Here is a 20,796-nt window from a genome sequence, read left to right as displayed (position 1 = left end):
GGCAAATAACATTTTAAAAAAACTCAGCAAAAAAAGCAAAGAGCAAAAAGGAAAAATATAAAGAGAAAAAGCTTAAATTTTGACACTTATTACTAATAATAACTAGGGATGTTCGATGGTGGCTTTTTTTCCCCCGATATTGTCCAACTCTCAATTTCAGATTCCGATATCAACCGATACTGATATGTCTAACAGGACTGGACTTATTACCTTATTATGTATTATTACTTTGTATTATTATTATTAATTATGTACTATTGCACTACAACTTTGACATGATCTGTTCCGTATTTATTTATTCTTATTCTATTTTCTTATTTTTCTGATCTCTCATTGCCTTGGTTGCTTTATTTTGTGATCAAGCGATTAAGTTCATTATGAAATTTTTTCACAGCTGCTGGAAATGTGAATTTCTCGAGGAGATTAATAAAGTACCCATCTATCTATCTACTTTTTATCTCCTGTCGTTGAATTAACACCGCCGCCATGAGTAGCTGCCTTTCAAGCAGCTTTGTTTGTTTATTCAAGCACATTTTCACGTGCCATGTGAACAGATGAAAGTCAAGCAGCTAGCAAGTAAGTGGAGATTCAAGCCTTCGGTACCTTCTATTATCATGGGAAAGGTGAATTCACTACCGAGCAAGATTGACAAGCTGTCAAGAACGTCAAGACCTTCAGGGAGTGCAGCTTATTTGTGCTTCACTGAATGGCTAACAGCTGCGATTGGCTGGCGACCAATCCAGGGTAGCATCCCAGATGCTAGCATTAGGAGCTAGCCGATTTCAGAGCAGTCAGCGCAGACAGGAACACAAGAGCCTGTGGAAAGCGCAAAGGAGTTGGGCTTGCACTGTATGCGAACAAACTGTGGTGTCATCCTGGCCATGTGAACATTAAAATGGATGGCTGTACAGCATATTTTTAATATCAGTTTTCATTATCTGAAAAAAAACTGATACCGATATCTACAGATATCACATTTTTATGCCAATATTGGGCTGATAAAATCAGGGGGCCAATATTATCGGCCATCCCTAATAATAACACAAAGCTTTGTCTTTAGATTCAAGATTCAAGAGTTTTATTGTCATATGCACACTAAAACAGGTAGCTCTGCAATGAAATTCTTGTTCTGTTCATTCTCCCAGAAAAAGAAAGAAAGAAAAACACAAGAAAATGAATAAGAACATCAGAAACATAAACACCAATAAATTAAGCAACAACAACAGAAGAGACATTTATACAAATAAATAAATCAATAAATAATATAATATGGCGAAGATGGAGCTTTTGGCTTGTTGCCGACAGATGACCTAACAATTATGCACCGCCATTTCCACACTAGATAAGTACAGTATAATTAATGTGTGTAATGGTAAACATTACATTGTTGGGTTTAAGCATACTGAAATGACTTTGGGTGTTTAGAGTAAACATACACCTACTTTCACTTCACAAAAAAAGGTGCCATTATGGGCTCCGGAGGACTCTCCTGCTGCTGTCTTGCTCTCTAAAACTAAAATGGCTATGATGCTCCCGCCAACGATGGCATTATGGGACAAGACCCAATTGGACCTCTAGCTGGTGGGACAACTTTGACAAGCATGTCGTTATTTTGGAGAAATGCTGTCAGAATGTTGGCATGGCAAGGACATTGTGGTTTCATTTGACTGAGCTGCTCTGCCCCCACATTGAAAGCTTCCCTGTTATATATGGCTGTTTTGTGCTACATAACTACTGTTGTGGAGGCAATTAAACAGGGACAATTTGCCAGACACACAATTATTTCAGCAATGATAGCGTCACAGCCGATGGAGTTCTGCCTTGACCGAAACGCAGTTCACAGCACTGTAGTGATAATTAACATCAGCTACATTTTAATAAAGAACATGCTTACATGTTCAGTTTTATATTCAATTGATTTTCCTGACAAATGTGAAATAAAGTACTGAAAAGTAACACTACAGTACTTCCCTAGCAGTCCACATGTATTCTCTCCTGTGAATCGCCATGTTTGTTATTGTGGCGTCTATGGAAATGACGTCAGACGGCTAAAATTGCCTTAACAGTCCATGGCTGCAGCGCCGCCATTACTTTGGATTGTGCATGACAGCCTGTGAATGTATTCATGTGGACAGAAATAGTTTTAAAAAGCCACTGCGTGGATGAAGTTTTTCTGACACAGGAAAGGGGCAAATGTGCATATTTGAAAACATCCGTGTTTGTGTAGACATGGCCTAAGTTGGCTGGCAAGTGCCAGATTTTCACAGTAGTTATGTAAATATGTGAAAACACATGATGGCCATCAAAAGTTTATGGTCCTCGGTTTACAATGTTCCACGTTTCGCTGTTTTGTGGTTACGAACGCACTCCCATAAATTAATAAATTACTTAATTTTGAATGGTAAATATGAGACTTGCTCAAAAACTAATTAAATCGCCGCACCTCGCAAAACAATAGACTACACTACTATCAACAGTGGCCCATCGCGACCATTATTAAGGACAAAGATCGGATTGTAACGCCTACCCGAATGTTGTAAGGATGACGAGGAGGTGGTCGATCAATAATCTCTTTATTGCAAAAACAAAACAATCTAGTGTCAGCCGAACCACGGCAAAACAATATCAGAAAACTCAACTGTCCTCTCTACATGCGCACACACAGTCATGACAAGATACGTACACTGATGTTCGGAAATCACAAGTATTTAAACGCTACACATAACTGCCATGTCGCTGATTCTCTGAAAGTGACAAAAATAACTAAGCAGTGTAGTGGTAGGTTGTTAGTGCTTTGGCTTTAATGTTTTATTACTGTTTCATTGAATTCTTGTATTTTGTGTTTATATTACTGCTTTTTATATATATTTTATTGTATCCCTGTAGAGCGTGAATGTCTTAGGAGAGTTCATTTGGTTTTAGGAGCCGACTTACACCAAAACTCCACTTACGGTACATCCCAGTCTAGGAATGCTCATACCTAACCCAAAGAACACCTGTATAGTGCTAATTAAAAAAAAAAAAAAAACAGCCATAGCTGCTGTACAATCAAACCTGGACATAGTATCAGGAAAGGGGCATTTTGAGGGGCAATGTTTGTTTAGTGGTACACATTGCTAGGTAAAAATAGTGCGATGTAAAAGTTCTCATGTCAATATGGCCATGAGAAGACTTGCTGGAAAGGCCAAATTAAAAAAAAAAAAAAAAAAAAAAAGGAACACGCAATCTGTTACATGTAGCGCACATAAAAAAGTTGACTTTTATCAAAATAAGCCCTCTTTATATGCTGCCAAGCCTTGAAGATCAATACAGTACAATATTGCTGACCTTTCCCTCTCAGAGCAGTTATGTCAATTCACTGAAGCCAGCTATTGATGTTTTGTATTCCCATGGACACGCTTAAAGACCTCTAAATGATGCCTGCGTGATAAGCCTGACAACTTCAAGAACACACGATTTATTCACAACAAGATTTCATTGCGGCAAAATGTGGACTAGGGAAAGATCATCCAGTACCACCTCAGGGTTGGATGGTGATGCCAACATTACTGGCCTGTAACTGGAACCTGCCAGGACCACTCACACCATGAGTGGGCCCTAATGGCAGGGCAATGGATCCAAAGTGAGGAGGTAATCCAAGCTGCAGTGTTGCTGCTGTACCCACAGCAACCTCTTCCTCCTCCTCAGGACCACTGCAGTGAATCAGCACATCATCATCTGGCACAGGCGGCACCGGTCGGGCCGAGTTATTCTGGATGGCCACCAAATACACAGAGGCACATGGCTTTGATTTCCCACCCGCCTCCGAGCTTCTCTCCACCTCCACCTACTCCCTTTATCATATCTCCAATCTCACAATCCCGCAGCTATTAAAGCTAAGTTCAAATCAGCAACTCTTCAGCTTCAAACTTTTCATTACTCCCACCCTAGTCCCTGGTGTCAGTCCTCACACAGACAAGCAGATGCTCCCCAGAGAGAATTTCTATAATGACAACTAGCTTCTACACAAGGCTGTGGGGTTAAAGCACAATTTGTTCCAGACAGGATCAGAGGTGAGGTGAGAGGTTTCCTCCAAAAAGGGAACATGAGATTGGTAAATTGGCACATTGAGAGAAGAATTGAGAGGAGGCGAGAACTTACCCTCGGAAGCAGCAGGGGAACACAACATTCTCTTGCTATGCCATGATGGGGAGCCCCTCCAAACCTGCAGGCAGAGAGACAAAATGGTCTGGTTAATTCATTAGTCAATTAAGGATAGTAAATTGGATGTAGAAAAGCTGAAAATGATACACAGTGCATTCATGCATCTGTATAACTATGCCAGCATCTGGAGCAAAAGACACTGCAGTGAGTGGCAAAGAGGCAGCATAGATACAATACATGCCTCAGTGCTCTCTACTTGTGTCAGAAACTGAAGGGCGGGGGGCGGGGGGCGGGGGGGGGGGGGGGGGGGGGTGCATTGAAGCAGGGGGAAACCCTTGTTTTTTTTTTCATGCTGCAAAGTAGAAGTGTCCGCATGCGCTGCGTATTTTAAATCACACGGCTCGTGACATTTTCTGCAGTGCATCGATCTAGCCGTTTAAGGCGTTAAATTGACTTTCCCTTTTCCTCACAAACGTACAGTACAGTGGAGCGTGGTGATTATGAGACACAAGAGATCCGAGCAAGAATGCACAAAGGTGGGGAACTTTTGTGATTTATGTTACAGTCATGTGCAGTAGATAAATATGCAACAATGGCAGCACAACAAACTCTGTTGGTGCTCCTGATGCTACAATGAGGAGGAGTCAGGAAGGTGCAATTTGTCATACTGTTGTACACGCAATGCATGCACGAACAGTCTGTGTGGCGTGCAAACAGTGAATCAGGCACGCAATAACTCAACCACTGAGCCTTTCGAGTGAAGTGAGAATCTGATACGACTATTGAGCTCAGCATCCGGTGCACCTCAGGAAGATAGTATGATTGTCTCAGCCAACACACACATGTAGTGATATCGAAATTCACATTGTTCCATAATAACACAGAACCAAACAATAGGAACGCAAGGTTCCAATCTTCACTTGTAGCTCTGGGATGTCTCCAAAAGCATCCCAAGGCAGATATAGTGGATAATTTGGTGACACCAGCAGTATAACTGATACATACACAGTTATTAATTAGTTTCGGCATGGGCTGCAAGATGGCCGAGTGGTTAGCGTGTGGCCACAGAGTCATGAGCTCTGGAAGACCTGGGTTCGAATCTCTGTGTGGAGCATCTCTGTAGAGTTGCCATGCTCTCCCCGTGCATGTTTGGGTTTTTCCCCCGAGCACGTCGGTTTCCTCCCACATTCCAAAAACATGCATATTAGGTTAATTGGCAACTCTAAATTGTCCATATGATGGTTATTTGTCTATATGTGTCCCACAATAGACTGTCGACTGTCATATCTACAGTATCTATAGCTACAGTATACATCTATATAGTCCCTGCAATCCCTACATTAACAGAGGCACAACTCTGCAAATAATCTACTGGTGATTAAATGTCTCGGCTGTCTATCAGCATGTTTGATTGCTAATCACGTCCTTCTCATAGCGGTCTAATCCAGAGAGACAGTCAACACTAATCAAACTGCAAACAGTATGAGCACTGATACTGCTGACTTCTAGATGGGTTCAATGTACAAAGACAGACAAACTCCCAACTGTTAAAAACGGAAGGCAACACACAAACACTAAAGGAACACTTGGCTTTCATTAAGGCTGTTTCAATTCATTTTTTTTTCCTGCCTTGTGGCGAAATTCGTCATGGCATTCGTTTTGTTATCCGGCAATGTAAGCATACAGATCGGATACACAAGAAAGAGACAAACACCATCAAAAAGCACCCGTCAATGACATATGGACAGGGTTTACCACATTCGTTTTTACACCGGATGCCCTTCCTGACACACTTCCCGTCCTGACACTAGCATGTATGCATGTGGGTTGTTTCAGTCCATGGAAGTGATATCAGATATGGACTACTAAAAGGTATAAAATATACTGTAGTAGCATGTTAAGACCTGCTGTGAACCTAAGACGCTTTTCCCAAGGATAACAAACTGTCAGTGCATGTATTTGTGTTTAGGGAGACACAAACACAAAAAATCTGTGTGTCCCAACTGAGAATGCTGATTAGTGTCCCATGGTACCATGGGAGTCCAAACAATGATTAGGCTGCCGATCAGACGACAAGCCGAAAGAGGTGTATTCAAGATGATCTGGCATGGCTGCACACTCTGCAGAGAGCACTCATTCATCATCTGTAAGCTACACAGAAAGATTTCAGACATGTGGCATCATGGACATACGCAAATATGACTATGACACGCATGTGTGTGCCCATCTGTGGCGAGAAATCTATGTGTGTTTGCAGGTGGCGTGTGCATTTGTCCACCCGTCTGTTCACCAGCCTGTTTGTCAGCAGCAGTTGCAGAACGTCTGAGCGAAGCAAACCCAACACCACCACCACCACCAGTCCCACACTCCCACCTCCTCTCCCTCCCTCGGCACGCAGCCACCGAGATGCTGCTTGAAATATTTAAAGAGCATAGCTGCAGTCAATAGCACAGCAACCTTGGAATCAATGTCATATGACTGAAAGAGTGGGATAAAGAGACACACAGAGTACAAACAGGAGGACAGACAGATGATCTGGAAGGGAGGCAACAAGGACATGACAGAATGTGAGGATAAATGGAACAGCAGCAAGGGAGCGATCGAGATAGATGGCTGGAGTGAGAGTCACGAGTGCGCTTACGTTTTCCAACCATGTGCTGCTGCATACACTGTGGCCTGCAGCAGGCACACACCCCACCCGCGTTTAAAACGTGACTTCCATCTGTGGTGGAGATGGTAGCTTGGAGGAGGTAGGGAGGGGACAGGGGAGGGGGAGACTGCTGATTACTGCAGTAAAGGAATCCCTCGTCTTGAATCAGGGGGTTGCCCCTCGCCTCCCCCTCCCCATATGAATCCTGATGTGCTGGTTTCAACATCTCACTCTCCTCATCTGCACTGCGTTTTACTTTCCGCTGCATTTCATTGCCTGACTGGCTGTCGTCTAAAGGAATCAAACTAAGTCCGTGTCCACACAAACGCAGATATTTTGGTGCACAAAATGAGTTTTGGGCAGATGAAAACAGCTTTTGCAAACTCCTGTAAGTGTTGTTAGGCTACAGACTTGCAGGACAACACATAATGAAATTATTTTATGTTAAAAAGCGGTAATACAGTACACGGTTTTAATTGGACATGCGGGCAGTTGGCTGAAACAGTGATTGGCTAGAATAGTAGGCGGCAATTGCAATTTCATGCGGAAAAAAAATCCTGGGTTCCTAGTATAATTATTTACACTGTTGACGACGAACATGTAGTGTACAGTGGATCCCCCATACATTTGCAATTCAGCATTCATTTTTTTTTGTCAAAAACTTATTTTTTTTCTCCAAAAATAGGTCAATTTTAAATTGCAGCAACCATGATGCATAAACTTTATTTGCTTAATTGAAGAACTTGATATCAGTGATATCAGAGCCTGGCTGTGGGGCAAATGTGCTAACCACATTTCTGACGTGTTGCCCGCAGAATGCATTCCCCACAAAAAATAGTTGTCAGCAGAGCTGCTTTTTGAGTGAAAGAAAAAAAAAAAAAAGGATTGTTTTTCTGGCAAAAGACCAAATGTGATGCACCTTATTTGTATTCTGACTTTAACTGTACTCTCCGGTGTACGGACTGACAGGCTTGCTTTATTTTGGCTTAACTGAATATAAAATGACAAAGTTTAAAACATCTGTTCTCCCTCAGGGAATAAAAACCTGAGCATTTGGTGAAGTGTGTGAACGTGACACACACACTAGTGCTGAAGAATAATGCCACTGACATAATTCCCATTTTGTGCTGCCCTTCCAGGGATGTCATTTATCTGCACAATGGCTGCATCTATCAGTGTGCTAATATATGGTCTCAGGTGGCTACTTTCCAGATAACGTGTCTAGACCAGTCATTCATGAAATTATTTGTACAGTAGATTCAGCATCACGTTACACCTATGTTAGAGAAGCACGATGCATTCTAGGCGTCACTGGTTTATCGGACATCTTTTGCTGGTAAAGTCCTAAGACAAGGACAGATTTACAATTGAAAGGATATTAGGTCAATTTCCCAACGGCCATGTCATGAGGTGCTAAATCATGTTGCCATGACAAAAAATTGCTCAAGGTGAGGTTAGCTGGAGGACACACTGAAACAGTTCAATTTGAGGAAAAACAATGAGCACATTTATCCCAAATGTATTCACACCATTTAAACCAGGAGTGTCCAAAACCTTTCCACCGAGGCCCACATTCTGAAAAATGAAAGGATGCAAGGGCCACTTTCAGGGTTTCCGCTACATGTAATGGATCGTGGCGGGGCGTCACGGCTCGATAAAAGCCGCCACACCTTGGAAATGAGTTTGTTTATATATATATATATATATATATGTACCCTGCCTCTCGCCCAAAGTCAGCTTGGATAGGCTCCAGCATACCCCCGCGACTCTAGTGAGGACAATCGGCATAGAAAATGAATGATTTTTTCAAAATATTTTCTTAAGTTGAAATAATACTCCAACTTTCTTCTTAAATAATTTTTGTATATTTTATTTGTAAATTTTTTGGCCATATAACCTTGATCCTCATTTTTTGTTTGTTTGCTTCTCATAATATAATGACTTTAAAAAAGCCAAACTTCTTTTTTCATTACTATTTTAACCTTATGTTGCTAAAATAACGTTATTTCCCCTCATTATATTATGACGTGATTCTCGTAAAATTACGACTTTTGCTCAGATTACAACTTTTTTTCTCTTAATAGTTTGACTTTATTCTTGTAAAATTACTGTTGATTTTTAATTACTGTTAATCATTTTTGCTGCTTGTTTTTTTTTTCCTGTTAAATTATATTTTTTAGAATGTGCCGTGGGCCAATAAAAAACAGCCACAGGCCGCAAATGGTCCCCGGGCTGCACTCTGGACACCCCTGACTTAAATTATCCATTCTGCAGATGCTCATTACATATTGTGATTAAGTGAGGAGCTGGATAGCCGGATTTCGAATAACAGAGTACATGACCAACAATCAGTTAACAGTCGCTCATCAATTTTGAGATTTCCATGTGGATTCCAAAAGGAAAAAAGCATGCAAGCTTTATGAGCTATTAAATTCGAAAGGCAGTGTATCTATAATTTCATCACTTGTGAGGAAGGAAAGGAATACATGCAAATGATCCCGCGTTCATTAACCCAGCGAGGCGACGGAGTGTGTTCTTTTTTTTTTTTTTTCCTAAGGTTGTTTCCCGATTTATTGCTCTTCTATCTCGCATTAAGGGACTGCTGAGTCGAGCCCTTTAAATTTCTTTTTCTCTCAACTGTGTCGAAATACATCATTTACAGTTGAAGAAATAAGCAAATGCCAACAAAACTAATGCAAGAAATAAACACAGCATCGTTTGCAATAATAGGATAACTGTAACTACAAAATATGCATTTGCATGTAACACCCGAAAATCTCAGTCGGGGCTTTTATGAGATTATTTCCTCTTGCCTTGCCTAAAAAAAGTAAATTGCTTATTTCATGAAACACAAACAGAAATTTATAAAAAAACACTCCCTGATCTGTTGAATCTAAACTCTTATGTTGCATCGGGATTTAACATTAACATCATAAATATGTGTATCCTTCCCGCCTTGTATCAGTAGCTCAACAGCGGGTCGAGGTCAGATCGCTTTTTGACCACAAATAATCCATGAAAGAGTTTGTCTGGAATCAATGTTCTACTACTGTATTCTCACCAAATCAAATGAACCACACCAAAAAAAGCAAAAAAGAACTGAGTAAAAGGTTGGCGTAGCTGGAAAATGGATATTTCCAACAGAATAAAGAACAAACAAACAACACCTGTGGTATGTGTTGGAACAGGATACTTTCATTATGGATGTACTGCTGATGACTGTTTCCAGTAGGAGGTTGAATTTATGCCACTCAGTGTATTGTTCAAGCAAACTGGCATGGCATTGGCTCAATGTTTTACATTTCCATCGATTATGGGTATAAAGGGTACTATATTCAGATGTGGATGAATTTGTTAGTACACTTATAACAGGGCTGTCCAGGAGGCCATTTTTGGCCCGTATATCATTTTTGTTATTGGGCCTCTCTCTGTATATCGAAAATATAAAATACAAAAATGTGACAAAAACAGAGAAATATTATTCAGTATTACGGTAATTGGTCTTGTCCCTTATAACACAAAACTAAGAAGTCAATTTTGTTCCGATAGCTTAACATACATTGTCCTACCCTCGATTGGTTTTAGCATCTTTAATGCACAAAATGTTTCAAAGTGGTCCCCCGCATCCTTCAATTTTTCTGGATGCGGCCCTCAGTGGAAAAACAACCCTGCCTTGAAGAATGAATAGCACATAACGGTCAACGCATACTGGAAACAAAGCTGGAGCTTTTTAGCAAATCACATTATCTCGGTGTTTACTTATGCATCAATGAAGCATACAGAGAAACGAACACTACTGACTATGAAACATGGAGGAGGCTTAGTTGCTTTATTGCATTCGGCACACAGTGGTTTGAATCTGTGCAGGATGCAATTATATCACAAGACTATCAAGGCATTCTGGAACAAATGTTCTGCCCATTGCCAGAAATCCTAGTCAGGGGGTCTTCCAACAAAATAATAAGCTCCAGTCTCCAGTTTGAAACAGCTGGAGCTGTTCGGTCATGAGAAGAGGCCAAAAATACCCGTCACGTGCGTAAGTCTCACTGAGAGTTACAAAAATGTCACTAAATATTGGGATACGGGTGCCATCTGTTTTGCCTGGGCTAGTTTGATTAATTTGTTTTTGAAAATAACCGTTGGCCCACAATTCAAAAGCAACGTCTGATTTTCATTAGTTAATTTTAAGTAATTAGGGCCCGGTCATGGAGCTAACAAGGAGAATGACTTCCTGTTTTTTTTTAAATTAATTTATTAATTATTATTACTTTTGGTGTACCCCGCCACCTCGAAGTCAGCTGGGATACACTCCCACATACCCACGACCCTAGTGAGGATAAGCGGCATAGAGGATGGATAGACTTTTGTCAATTTCATGGGTTTATCTTCCTTCATATTAAAATGCATCAGCAATTTTATCCATGTCTGTACTCCCCACCTCCAGGGAACTTGCAAGCTACACCACCATGCTGCAGGGGTTAAAACATTGCGACTGGACACAAAACCAATCTGCAGCAGTAAGTCTCTCCTAAATTCTCCATTCTAGATAAAACAGCCACATGGTACTTGCTAGAGAAGAAAGCAAAGTGCAACAGTTATCACAGCCAAACTTATGTAATAATGAAAAAGCTGAGAGCCACTGACGGATAATGGAATCTCCTGTCCTATTCTTTTAACGCAACAGTATAACACTGTCTCTCACATGCCGAGTAAACTGTTACAAACCGCAATACAGTGTTCCCTCGCTACATCACGGTCCACCTTTCGCGGATTCGCGGTTTTGCGGATTTTTTAAAGTATAATTTTGCTTTTTTTTTTTTTTTTTTTTTTTTTTACAGCGTATGAATGCGCATTGTGTTCTGCGTCCTTGTGGTGTATTAGAGCGAGCTACATGTGCAGCTCTACCTCGTCTCAGTATGTGTTTACGTGCCTGTGCAAGCACATTAGCAACCCACAGTAGCCAATAGGCGGCTAAATATAGAGCCACAATAGTCCTTTTTGGCTAAGGGAGAACACGCCCATTGTGTTCTGTGTCCTAATTGGCTGTGGACCATTTAATAATGTAATAATAATAATAATAATAATAATAATAATAATAATAATAATAATAATAATAATTTAACTTTAACTAGAACTTTGAGAGTGTTTAAACAAGAGAGAAAAGCGAGAAAATGCTAATGCCTGTCTGAGAAAAGCGAATAAAGTGTATTGTGAGGGGTTTTACAGGCTTAAAACAGATATAATAATTGTAAAAAAATTAAGTTGGCTACTTCACGGATTTCACTTTTTGTGGGCTATTTTAGGAACCCCCGATAAACGAGGGAACACTGCATATCAAACATAAGACAATGCCAAACTGATTTCTCCTATGCAATGCAGAGTTTACAGGCTAACTCCAACATAAAAAAATGCCAAAGTGGTTACAACAAACAAATAAACCCCACTTAATCTTTAATCCCATTTTGATAAATTGCCTTTCAGACTGTGGATATGCGTTGATTAATTGATGTCAGCTCATCCCTTGCATAATCCACAGGATACAGGATAAATTCCCAGCTGTACATTAAACAGTTTCTATAACCTTTTGGCAACCGTCATATGTATATACGACAAGGGACACCACCTTTTTGGGAGGTTAGGTCAATTCCAAGGGCTCCTGACGGACAGGGGCCCCACAAAATAGGTAATTATAAAAATAATAAATAAACAGGGGGGGCCCACAGTGATTTTTTTCCTGTCATGGGTCCCAGAATTCCTGGTGGCACCCCTGCATACACCTCCCTCACCTGGGAATCTGCTGCATTATTAAACAGCAAGCTTCAGCACTGAAAATAGCCGGTGCTCCATTGAAGCATGTGTGGCTGATTTTTCAAGAACTCTTTCCAACATGCTATTTCTGTTGTCCTCTGGCTTCTTTTGAGATCAGCGCATAGCGGAAATAAATGGCATACATAATGTCCTTTCAGTATACACTACGTGTACAATGCATATTGAAATATGGGAGTGGGTGGTCATTACACACAGGCACGATATGACCCTTTTATGATCGCTCAATCGCCAGATGGCACTTGCTGCTTGTGTCCGTGGTCATTGCATTGCGAATCATGCAAAACACGCAGCCTTCAGAAATGCTAGAGAGCAAGGACGAAGCAACATCTCCACGCTTCTTCATTCTACTCTTTCATCAGTTTTCCTCAAAACCTGGCTGACTTTCAAAGCCATACGGAAATCCTGCCCTGCACATGCATGCTGCACATACTCAGTATTCTGTCAGTCGGGCACTAATCTTCGGGTGATCCGGCAAGCCTGCAGCCTCTTCACAGCAGGCACCTTGTATCCCAATCAATGTTGCTGAATAAGCACTGTTTGAGCTTTATTATGCGTGCTTTACCATCTTCCCACCATTATCAGTGGTCTTAACACCATGCATGTACAGTTCTGCCCACTATTAGTTGTCCTTATTGTTGCACTACGTAAATGTGAGAATACATTTTCGGTAAAAATAAAAAATGTACTTATTGGAGAGAGCATTTTATCCACCTTGCCAGGCAATTCAAAAGTGTCAAAAGTGTCTACTTATGACGGACTGGTATTGAATATTTGTCAGCCTAGTGAGAAAGGCCTATTTTGACGACAGTTCAAAACACATGCAATTGGATTAGTTAAAAGCACAAATGCTAGCCGATAATATTAATGCTCTTCTAAGTTTGGGTACCCAGCAATCTCCAACAATGTTACAAGGGCAAATGCTGTGATGAGTCAACTGATATCTAAGAATATCCAGCCATCACATTAGTTGAGTGTGACATGTAGCAGCGCAGCAATTGTGACAGTGTGATTATCAGAATGAGAATCAGTGTCAGTGAAATGTTTCACAAATTTTCTTTGGTGCAGTGGTGCAACATGAAACTAGCAGCGATAACAAAACTAAGGGCACGCAAATAAAAATAAAGAAAAATAAAAATAAGGAAGATATAAGATTAAAAAATAAAGCCTTCATTTAAGTGTATTCTCACTATGAAAATACCATTTTGAAACCAGTCAGTATCTAGTGTGACCACCATTTGCCTCACGCAGTGCAACACCTCTCCTTTGCATAGAGTTGATCAGGTTGTTGATTGTGGCCAGTGGAATGTTGGTCCACTCCTCTTCAATGGCTGTGCAAAGTTGCTGGATATTGGAAGGAACTAAAACACATTGCTGTATATGCCGATCCAGAGCATCGCAAACATGCTCAATGGGTGACATGTCCGGTGAGTATGCTGGCCAAGTAACAACTGGGATGTTTTCAACTTGCAGGATTGGTGTACAAAGATTTCCAACATGGGGCCGTGCATTATCATGCTTGAACAATGAGGTCATGGTCATGGATGAATGGCACAACAATGGGCATTGGATCAAAAGCACTGATTTGGCACCGGTATCAGATAATACCTTATTTAAACGATACCCAACCCTATCCAGCCACCTCTCCAAAATGCCAGATGGCATCGAATGTCAGCATTTGCCAACTCAAGTTGGTTACGATGACAAACTGCAGACCGGTCGAAACCCCCAATGAGGACATTCAGATGAGCTTCCCTGAAGCGGTTTCTGACAGTTTGTGCAAAAATGATTTGGTTATGCAAACCGATTGTTGCAGCAGCTATCCAGATGGCTGGTCTCAGACAATCTTGGAGGTGAACATGCTGGATGTGGAAATCCTTGGCTGGTGTGGTTGGTTACACATGGTCTGCAATCCAGTTGGATGTACAGTCGTCCCTCATTTAATTCGTTCCAGACCCAACCGAGAATTTCCACAAAGTAGGATTCAATATTAATAAATGGAATATTTACATAGAGCACAGAAAATCTACATGGCTCTAAATATGTTTTTTAACATTATTAGAGCCATGTAGACATTAAATAACACCCCTATAGTCACCTTTACACTCCTATTATTTTTTGTTTACACCACATTGCTAATGTGCAGGCTACGGGATCATTGGAGGGACTAAGCCGCTACCATAGCAAGCTACCGAGCTAACTAGTTAGCCTCTCCAATTTACTTATTCTCAACTTAGGGAGTCTTAAACGGAGTGGGAAGGGACAAAGTAAAAAGGCAAAAACTTACCGATTCCACACGGAATGGGAGGAGAACTTGTCCTTACTCTATTATGCCATGCCTTGGCTGACTCCATGCATTGTGAAGGTAACGTAACATAATGTCATGTCTCATCAGTGTAACATTACTAATGCCGAGTGACCGGATACTACATGTAACTTGTCTTTCAATATTTTTGACTAATAATAGGCCATAGTCAACCACGAAACAGTGGTTAATTTTTGAAAAACTGCAATAGAGTGAGGGAGCAATGTTCAAACCGCAATGTAGTGAGGGTCGATTGTACTGCCAACTTCTCTGAAGGGCTTCTGTGAGCACATTACTGGTGCTGCTTTTGGCAATCAATAAAAATACTTTCTACAGAGCTTTTTAGAAATTTTAGGCTTTGGGTCATCCTGTTGAATGAAAATGCATTACCTATGTATGAGAAAAGAACACAATGTGTAAGTGTCCTGTAGCAAAAAAAAGACATCACATTTGGATTCTCTGGGGAGGTCCGTGATGAGTGTTATTAAAACTCACATTAGTGTTAAGTTATCACCAGCTTCTCTTATCTGTGATGCTGAGGGGTCTAAGATGTCCTACTTTTCCCATTGCTTAAGCTGCTTCATCTCTCACCTCACTTTCAAAGCCTGACATAAACTTATTTTTAAAACTGTGTCTGTAGAAATCTAAATAGATACATTTAAACTATCCATCACAATTCAGCTACATGAATAACCATAACTGGTTACTGGTACAAATGTCCAAATAGCATTCTTAAAGATTTAGTAGCAATTTATACACAAATTTAACAACAGTATGTTCCAACTCTGTTATCTGCCAACAACATGACCACTTCAAAACAATGAAGGGGCATATATTTTATAGGATTTTTTTCATGAAATTAATAAAGTAAAACTTTTCTCAAATAACCCTAGAAATCCTGGGTTCTCAACGATTTACAGTCCACTATTTTTGTTCTTCATCCTACTAAGTCTTTAAAGGAAATGGTGCATAAAGATATAGCAATGAATGATAATAAATGATTTAACAATTAAGAACCTAATTATTTCCCACAATACTCTACTTTAGCTTAACATACTAGTTGACGTAAAATGTCAGAAAATGTTTTTGTAGGGTATGTTAACGTTAATATTCCTGGTGTTTGTGTGTCTGCGATTAATGTGCGTGTAAGGGTAACTTCCAGGGCGGACTGCATCATTCCAGTTAAGGCAATGAATTCCTCCCAAGGCAGCAGCTGTTATTTATGGCGCAGATCCTGGGAATGTTACTTTTGAGGAAACATTGACAGTATTCCTCCACATGGAAGCCTCTTTCCTCTGACAATGGATGACCCATGCACTCATCCTCCACCCAGGATCATACAACCGAAGAGTTTAGCTATCAATCAGCCTCAGTAGATGTCTGATTACATCACTTTGTGCTAAACAGAGAGGAGGAGACGCCGGGAAATCGGACTCCATGGAATTACTGCTCTCTGCCTTCTGGACTGTGTCAGCAGCTCTCTCTAGAGTTTTATTTTGCTCTAGTCCACATGGACAGGGCATGGCATGCAGCTGGAAGAGTTCTAATTAACTGACACAGACTGGACCAGACACTGTGGAAGTGGCTGCATATGTTTAATTTAACACATATTCCTAGGATATATAGTATGGACAGAATGTGCATCACCATCATTTGCCAATGATACGATGCGTAAGATACGCATAATGTGACTCCTGACGTGATACAATTGGCCACTGACAGCAGTCAGACGATTCATGATGCAACAGAGGATGAAACAATCATAAATTAAATAACTCAACACAAATTATTGACACAGTCTAAGCAATAAAGGTCTTTCATATCGCACAAGAAAGAAACTGATTTGAAGCGAGGCATTGCCCTTCTACCACAAATTAAGGCTCTGTCCACATGGGAATGCTCCTGAGATGTTTTTTTTTTTTTTTTTGTGGCATTTTTGCATCCACACTGTCCCGGATTAGTAAATAGTTACATCCAGATAGGAACGGAGTGAAAACAATGTAATACACAAGGCATATCTACGTGTGGCACTGTGAACAGACATGCAGATGGAACCACGTGACAAGCCATACTATAGAAGAAGAAAGGACTTATGCCCGTAAGTCCGTCGTCTTCCACTTTCCAAGGCTCGCCTAGACTTATGACAAAGCGGACTTATATGTGCGTCATTTTGGGAGTATAAGACAAGTAAATATCGGGAGAATGCCGACTGTGGTGAGTCATGACACTCGAAATGTACAGATATTATGTTGGCTTGTCGTCAAAGCTCACTTCTGGTCATGTGACAGCAACGGGTTGGTAACCTCTTACTCAATGACAGTTTTTAAATGTGGGCATCTTAGACAACTATGACAATAAATCAATGCTGATCAGACTGTAAGCTTTCACATCCCTGATGCATGGAAAGCGCAAGGATTTTACCAAAAATGCAATCTATATTTCTGGAGAGCTTGGGGACCACCACATGGTTCCCACTACATGGTTCCCACCTGAGTGACCAGCTGCTCCTTTAACCTGAAAGCAAGAGGTTTCAGTGAGAGGACATAATGTGGAAGGAGGGTGCTTGGCTCTGGTGAAGCTTTACCTGCCAAGAGATAGTCAAGTGATTCAAAGCTTTCTGTAACATGCAAGATCACAAATAATACACCTCACAACATAGCCTGGTGATTACCTATATTTGTTTTCTATCATGTTTTTTGGTTTTTCTATGTGAAATCACAGTGGTATCAAAGTGGCTACGTTTACATGCAGTCAATGCAATTGATTCAACAACACAGTTATGAAATATAATTAGCTACTTCATGCAGCAGTTTCGATTAAATGTTCCTCTAATTTTCCTTAGCATAAAACTAATACATGGCTATAGATTGACTTAAGATCTTGTGGATGTAAAAAATCTAGTAGTTGGATATAAATCAAAATGCACAAGTGAGCAACTGTCAAGCAAAGCGAAGGACGCTAACTTAGCTCATTAGCTCTCTTATAGCCCGACAAAACTGTCACAAAGGCAGCACAACTGGAAGACAGGTTCGTTTAGTTTAGATTTTAGTCACATATCTTAACTAAACCATTGCTTTATTGCCCTATTTAAGACCAATTTAGCTGAAACATTTTGCTCACTTTAAGTGTGTTGCCATCTGGCTACCATGTTCATGTTCTCTGAATTTAAGTAAAACTAAAATAATGCTATTTGGTAATAGTAGAAAGGACACGTACGACCAAATACAAATTAATGGAACGGATATTGAAAAAGTGGAAGAATATAAATTCCTTGGGGTTATAATAGATGAAAAAATGAGTTGGAAATCTCATATTAAATATATACAACAAAAGGTGGCGAGAAATATCTCTATATTGAATAAAGCAAAATATGTTCTTGATCAAAAATCACTCCACACTCTGTACTGTTCCTTAGTATTACCATATCTAACGTATTGTGTGGAGATATGGGGAAATAATTACAAAAGCAATCTTCACTCACTCACTGTACTGCAAAAAAGATCTGTGAGGATAATTCATAATGCCAAGTATAGAGAACATACAAACCCTTTATTTTTAAAATCACAGATATTAAAATTCGCAGATTTAGTACACTTTCAAACCGCTAGAATAATGTATAAAGTTAATAATAACTCGTTACCCAAAAATCTAATCAAGTATTTCTCAATTAGAGAGGAGAAATATGATCTTAGAGGAAAACTAAACCTAAAACATTTATATGCGAGAACAACGCTGAAAACCCACAGCATTTCCGTGTGTGGAATTAAATTATGGAACGGATTGAGTAAAGAACTCAAACAATGTACAGAGATGAGCAAATTCAAAAAACAATACAAGCAGTTGATGTTTGCTAAATACAAGGCAGAAGAGTCCTGATTGTTCTGTCAGGTTTGTTATTTTATTTTATTTTATTTTATTTTTTTTTTCTATTTTATTTTATTTTATTTTATTTTATTTTTTATTTATTTAATTAAATTTTATTTTTTATTTATTTATTTTTATTTATTTATTTATTTATTTATTTATTTTTATAATTTTCTTTGTTGTGCTTAAAAAAAAAAAAAAAAAAAGGTCATTATTATTATTATTATTATTAATGTTCTTTCTTTTTTTGGGGGGAGGGCTATCTCACCGTTATCTATTATGTGTTATCCTGACTATCACTGAAAACATGACATGGAATCCAGGAAGTGAACTACATGTACTGTACTAGATGTAGAATGGATGGGGGGTAGGATTAAATAAGCTTTGCTTCTTCCTACTCCTTTTGGACATGTGGAACTGTCAAAGAATGATTCACGAGATGTATTCCATTGTAACCTTCATGTTCAAATAAACTAAACCAAACCAAACCAAACCAAACCATGTTGGCTCATTAGCAATATTACCTCACCAGCTAGCGCTATGATTTGCCAAGTGTGGCTGTCTTCCATTCGTAATTAATCATACATTTGCAGTACACAGAGTTGAAGTATTTGTATGCAGCTGTATTTCTGTAAAGAAGACGGGGTTTATTTCAATGTAATGTATTGCGATTGTAAAAGACTCCGGTTTGATTATGGTTTAATTTATTTTGAACATGCAGTTTACATTGAATGCTTCATGTTACAATTCACAACACTCCGAAAACAACATAAAAACAGCAATTTTCAAAATTCACTTTTTGATTTACCGTAAAGTCCAGTGTATAAACCACGCCGGTGTATAAGCCACACCCACTAAATTTAGAGGGAAAAAAATATTTGTTCATATATAAGACGCACCAGACTATAAGCCACACATGTCCACGTCATAAAATGGCATATTGTGGCGCACACTAGTCCCTGAGGACCAGGCAGCTCTTTACTTGACAGCAGCCCATCGTGAGCTATAAAAAAAAAAAAACACGACAAGCTTGTCAACCCATTGGAAATTCAGGGTTTCATTACTAAATATAACAGTCTGACTTACAGTACGTTGTCATTTGACATAGAACACTAAATTCATCACACAGCAACTTAACACTTAAAAAAGTATACCTAATAAATATACAAAGGCATCAATACAAGTTTAAAATGAAAAAAAGACCCCGACATTTTAAAGTTTTCCCGTAATGCATTTCGTCTGAGCAAAGCATTTCGTTGGAGGAAAAGCAGCATACAAAATGGATGGATGGTGCTGCAATGCTGCCTCTGTCCACCAGAGGGAGCCACAGGAGGCCGGAGTCCAGAGGGAGGCGGAGGTCATTGCAGCGCCCCAATGAATGTGTTGCTCAGATGCAATGCATTACAGGAATACTTTAAAGAGTTTTTTTTTTCATTTTAAACTAATTTTGGTACATCTTTGTATATTTCTCAGGTGTACCTTTTGAGTGTTAAGTTATTGTGTGATGAGTTTAGTGTTCGTTGTAAGATGATACCGTGATTCAGACCATATTGTTATACTATTATATATAATAACCTCCTGCAATTTCCAATGGATTGACAAGCTTGTTGTGAGTGCACTGATGGCTCGTGATTGGCTCCTGTCAAAGAAAGAGCTACCGTTCTGTCACTTACCTGCGACCACAGTATTTAAACAATTAGTAGTTGTTCTGAAGTAAAGGAGATGTCACGAGATTAAAACTTAGCCATAAATTAGCCGCACTGCTGTATAAACCACAGGGTTCAGAGTTCCAAGAGAAAAGTAGCCGTTTATACACCGGATATTACGGTACATTTAGGTATCAATTGTTCTTGGCAAAGGATAATGATACCCAGTGGTCATTAAAATAAAAAACGGGGCCATTTTACTTCAATTGGGTGAATTTTCTGTGTGCAGCTCCCTTGTCATAATCACTTTTAGACATGCTGAATTCCAGAAAGAAGAAAAAAGTGGACATTTTTCTATAAAT

At 39.7% G+C, this 20,796-nt stretch overlaps 1 protein-coding gene across 4 annotated transcripts in view; it reads right to left on the bottom strand.

Annotated features, from left to right (window-relative positions):
• mcu (mitochondrial calcium uniporter) overlaps window positions 1-20,796 on the bottom strand; it is a 77,015-nt gene that overhangs the window by 7,378 nt on the left and 48,841 nt on the right. For all 4 annotated transcript variants that reach the window (XM_054798371.1, XM_054798370.1, XM_054798372.1 and 1 more), the window contains one exon: window positions 4,141-4,204. In XM_054798371.1, the coding sequence (XP_054654346.1) occupies window positions 4,141-4,204 (64 nt within the window). The remainder of the gene's footprint in view (window positions 1-4,140; window positions 4,205-20,796) is intronic.

The sequence above is a fragment of the Dunckerocampus dactyliophorus genome, chromosome 14 (genome assembly GCF_027744805.1).
Source record: "Dunckerocampus dactyliophorus isolate RoL2022-P2 chromosome 14, RoL_Ddac_1.1, whole genome shotgun sequence".
NCBI lineage: Eukaryota > Metazoa > Chordata > Actinopteri > Syngnathiformes > Syngnathidae > Dunckerocampus > Dunckerocampus dactyliophorus.
Note: the sequence above shows the minus strand (reverse complement) of the source record. Positions and strands in the feature narration are given on the sequence as shown.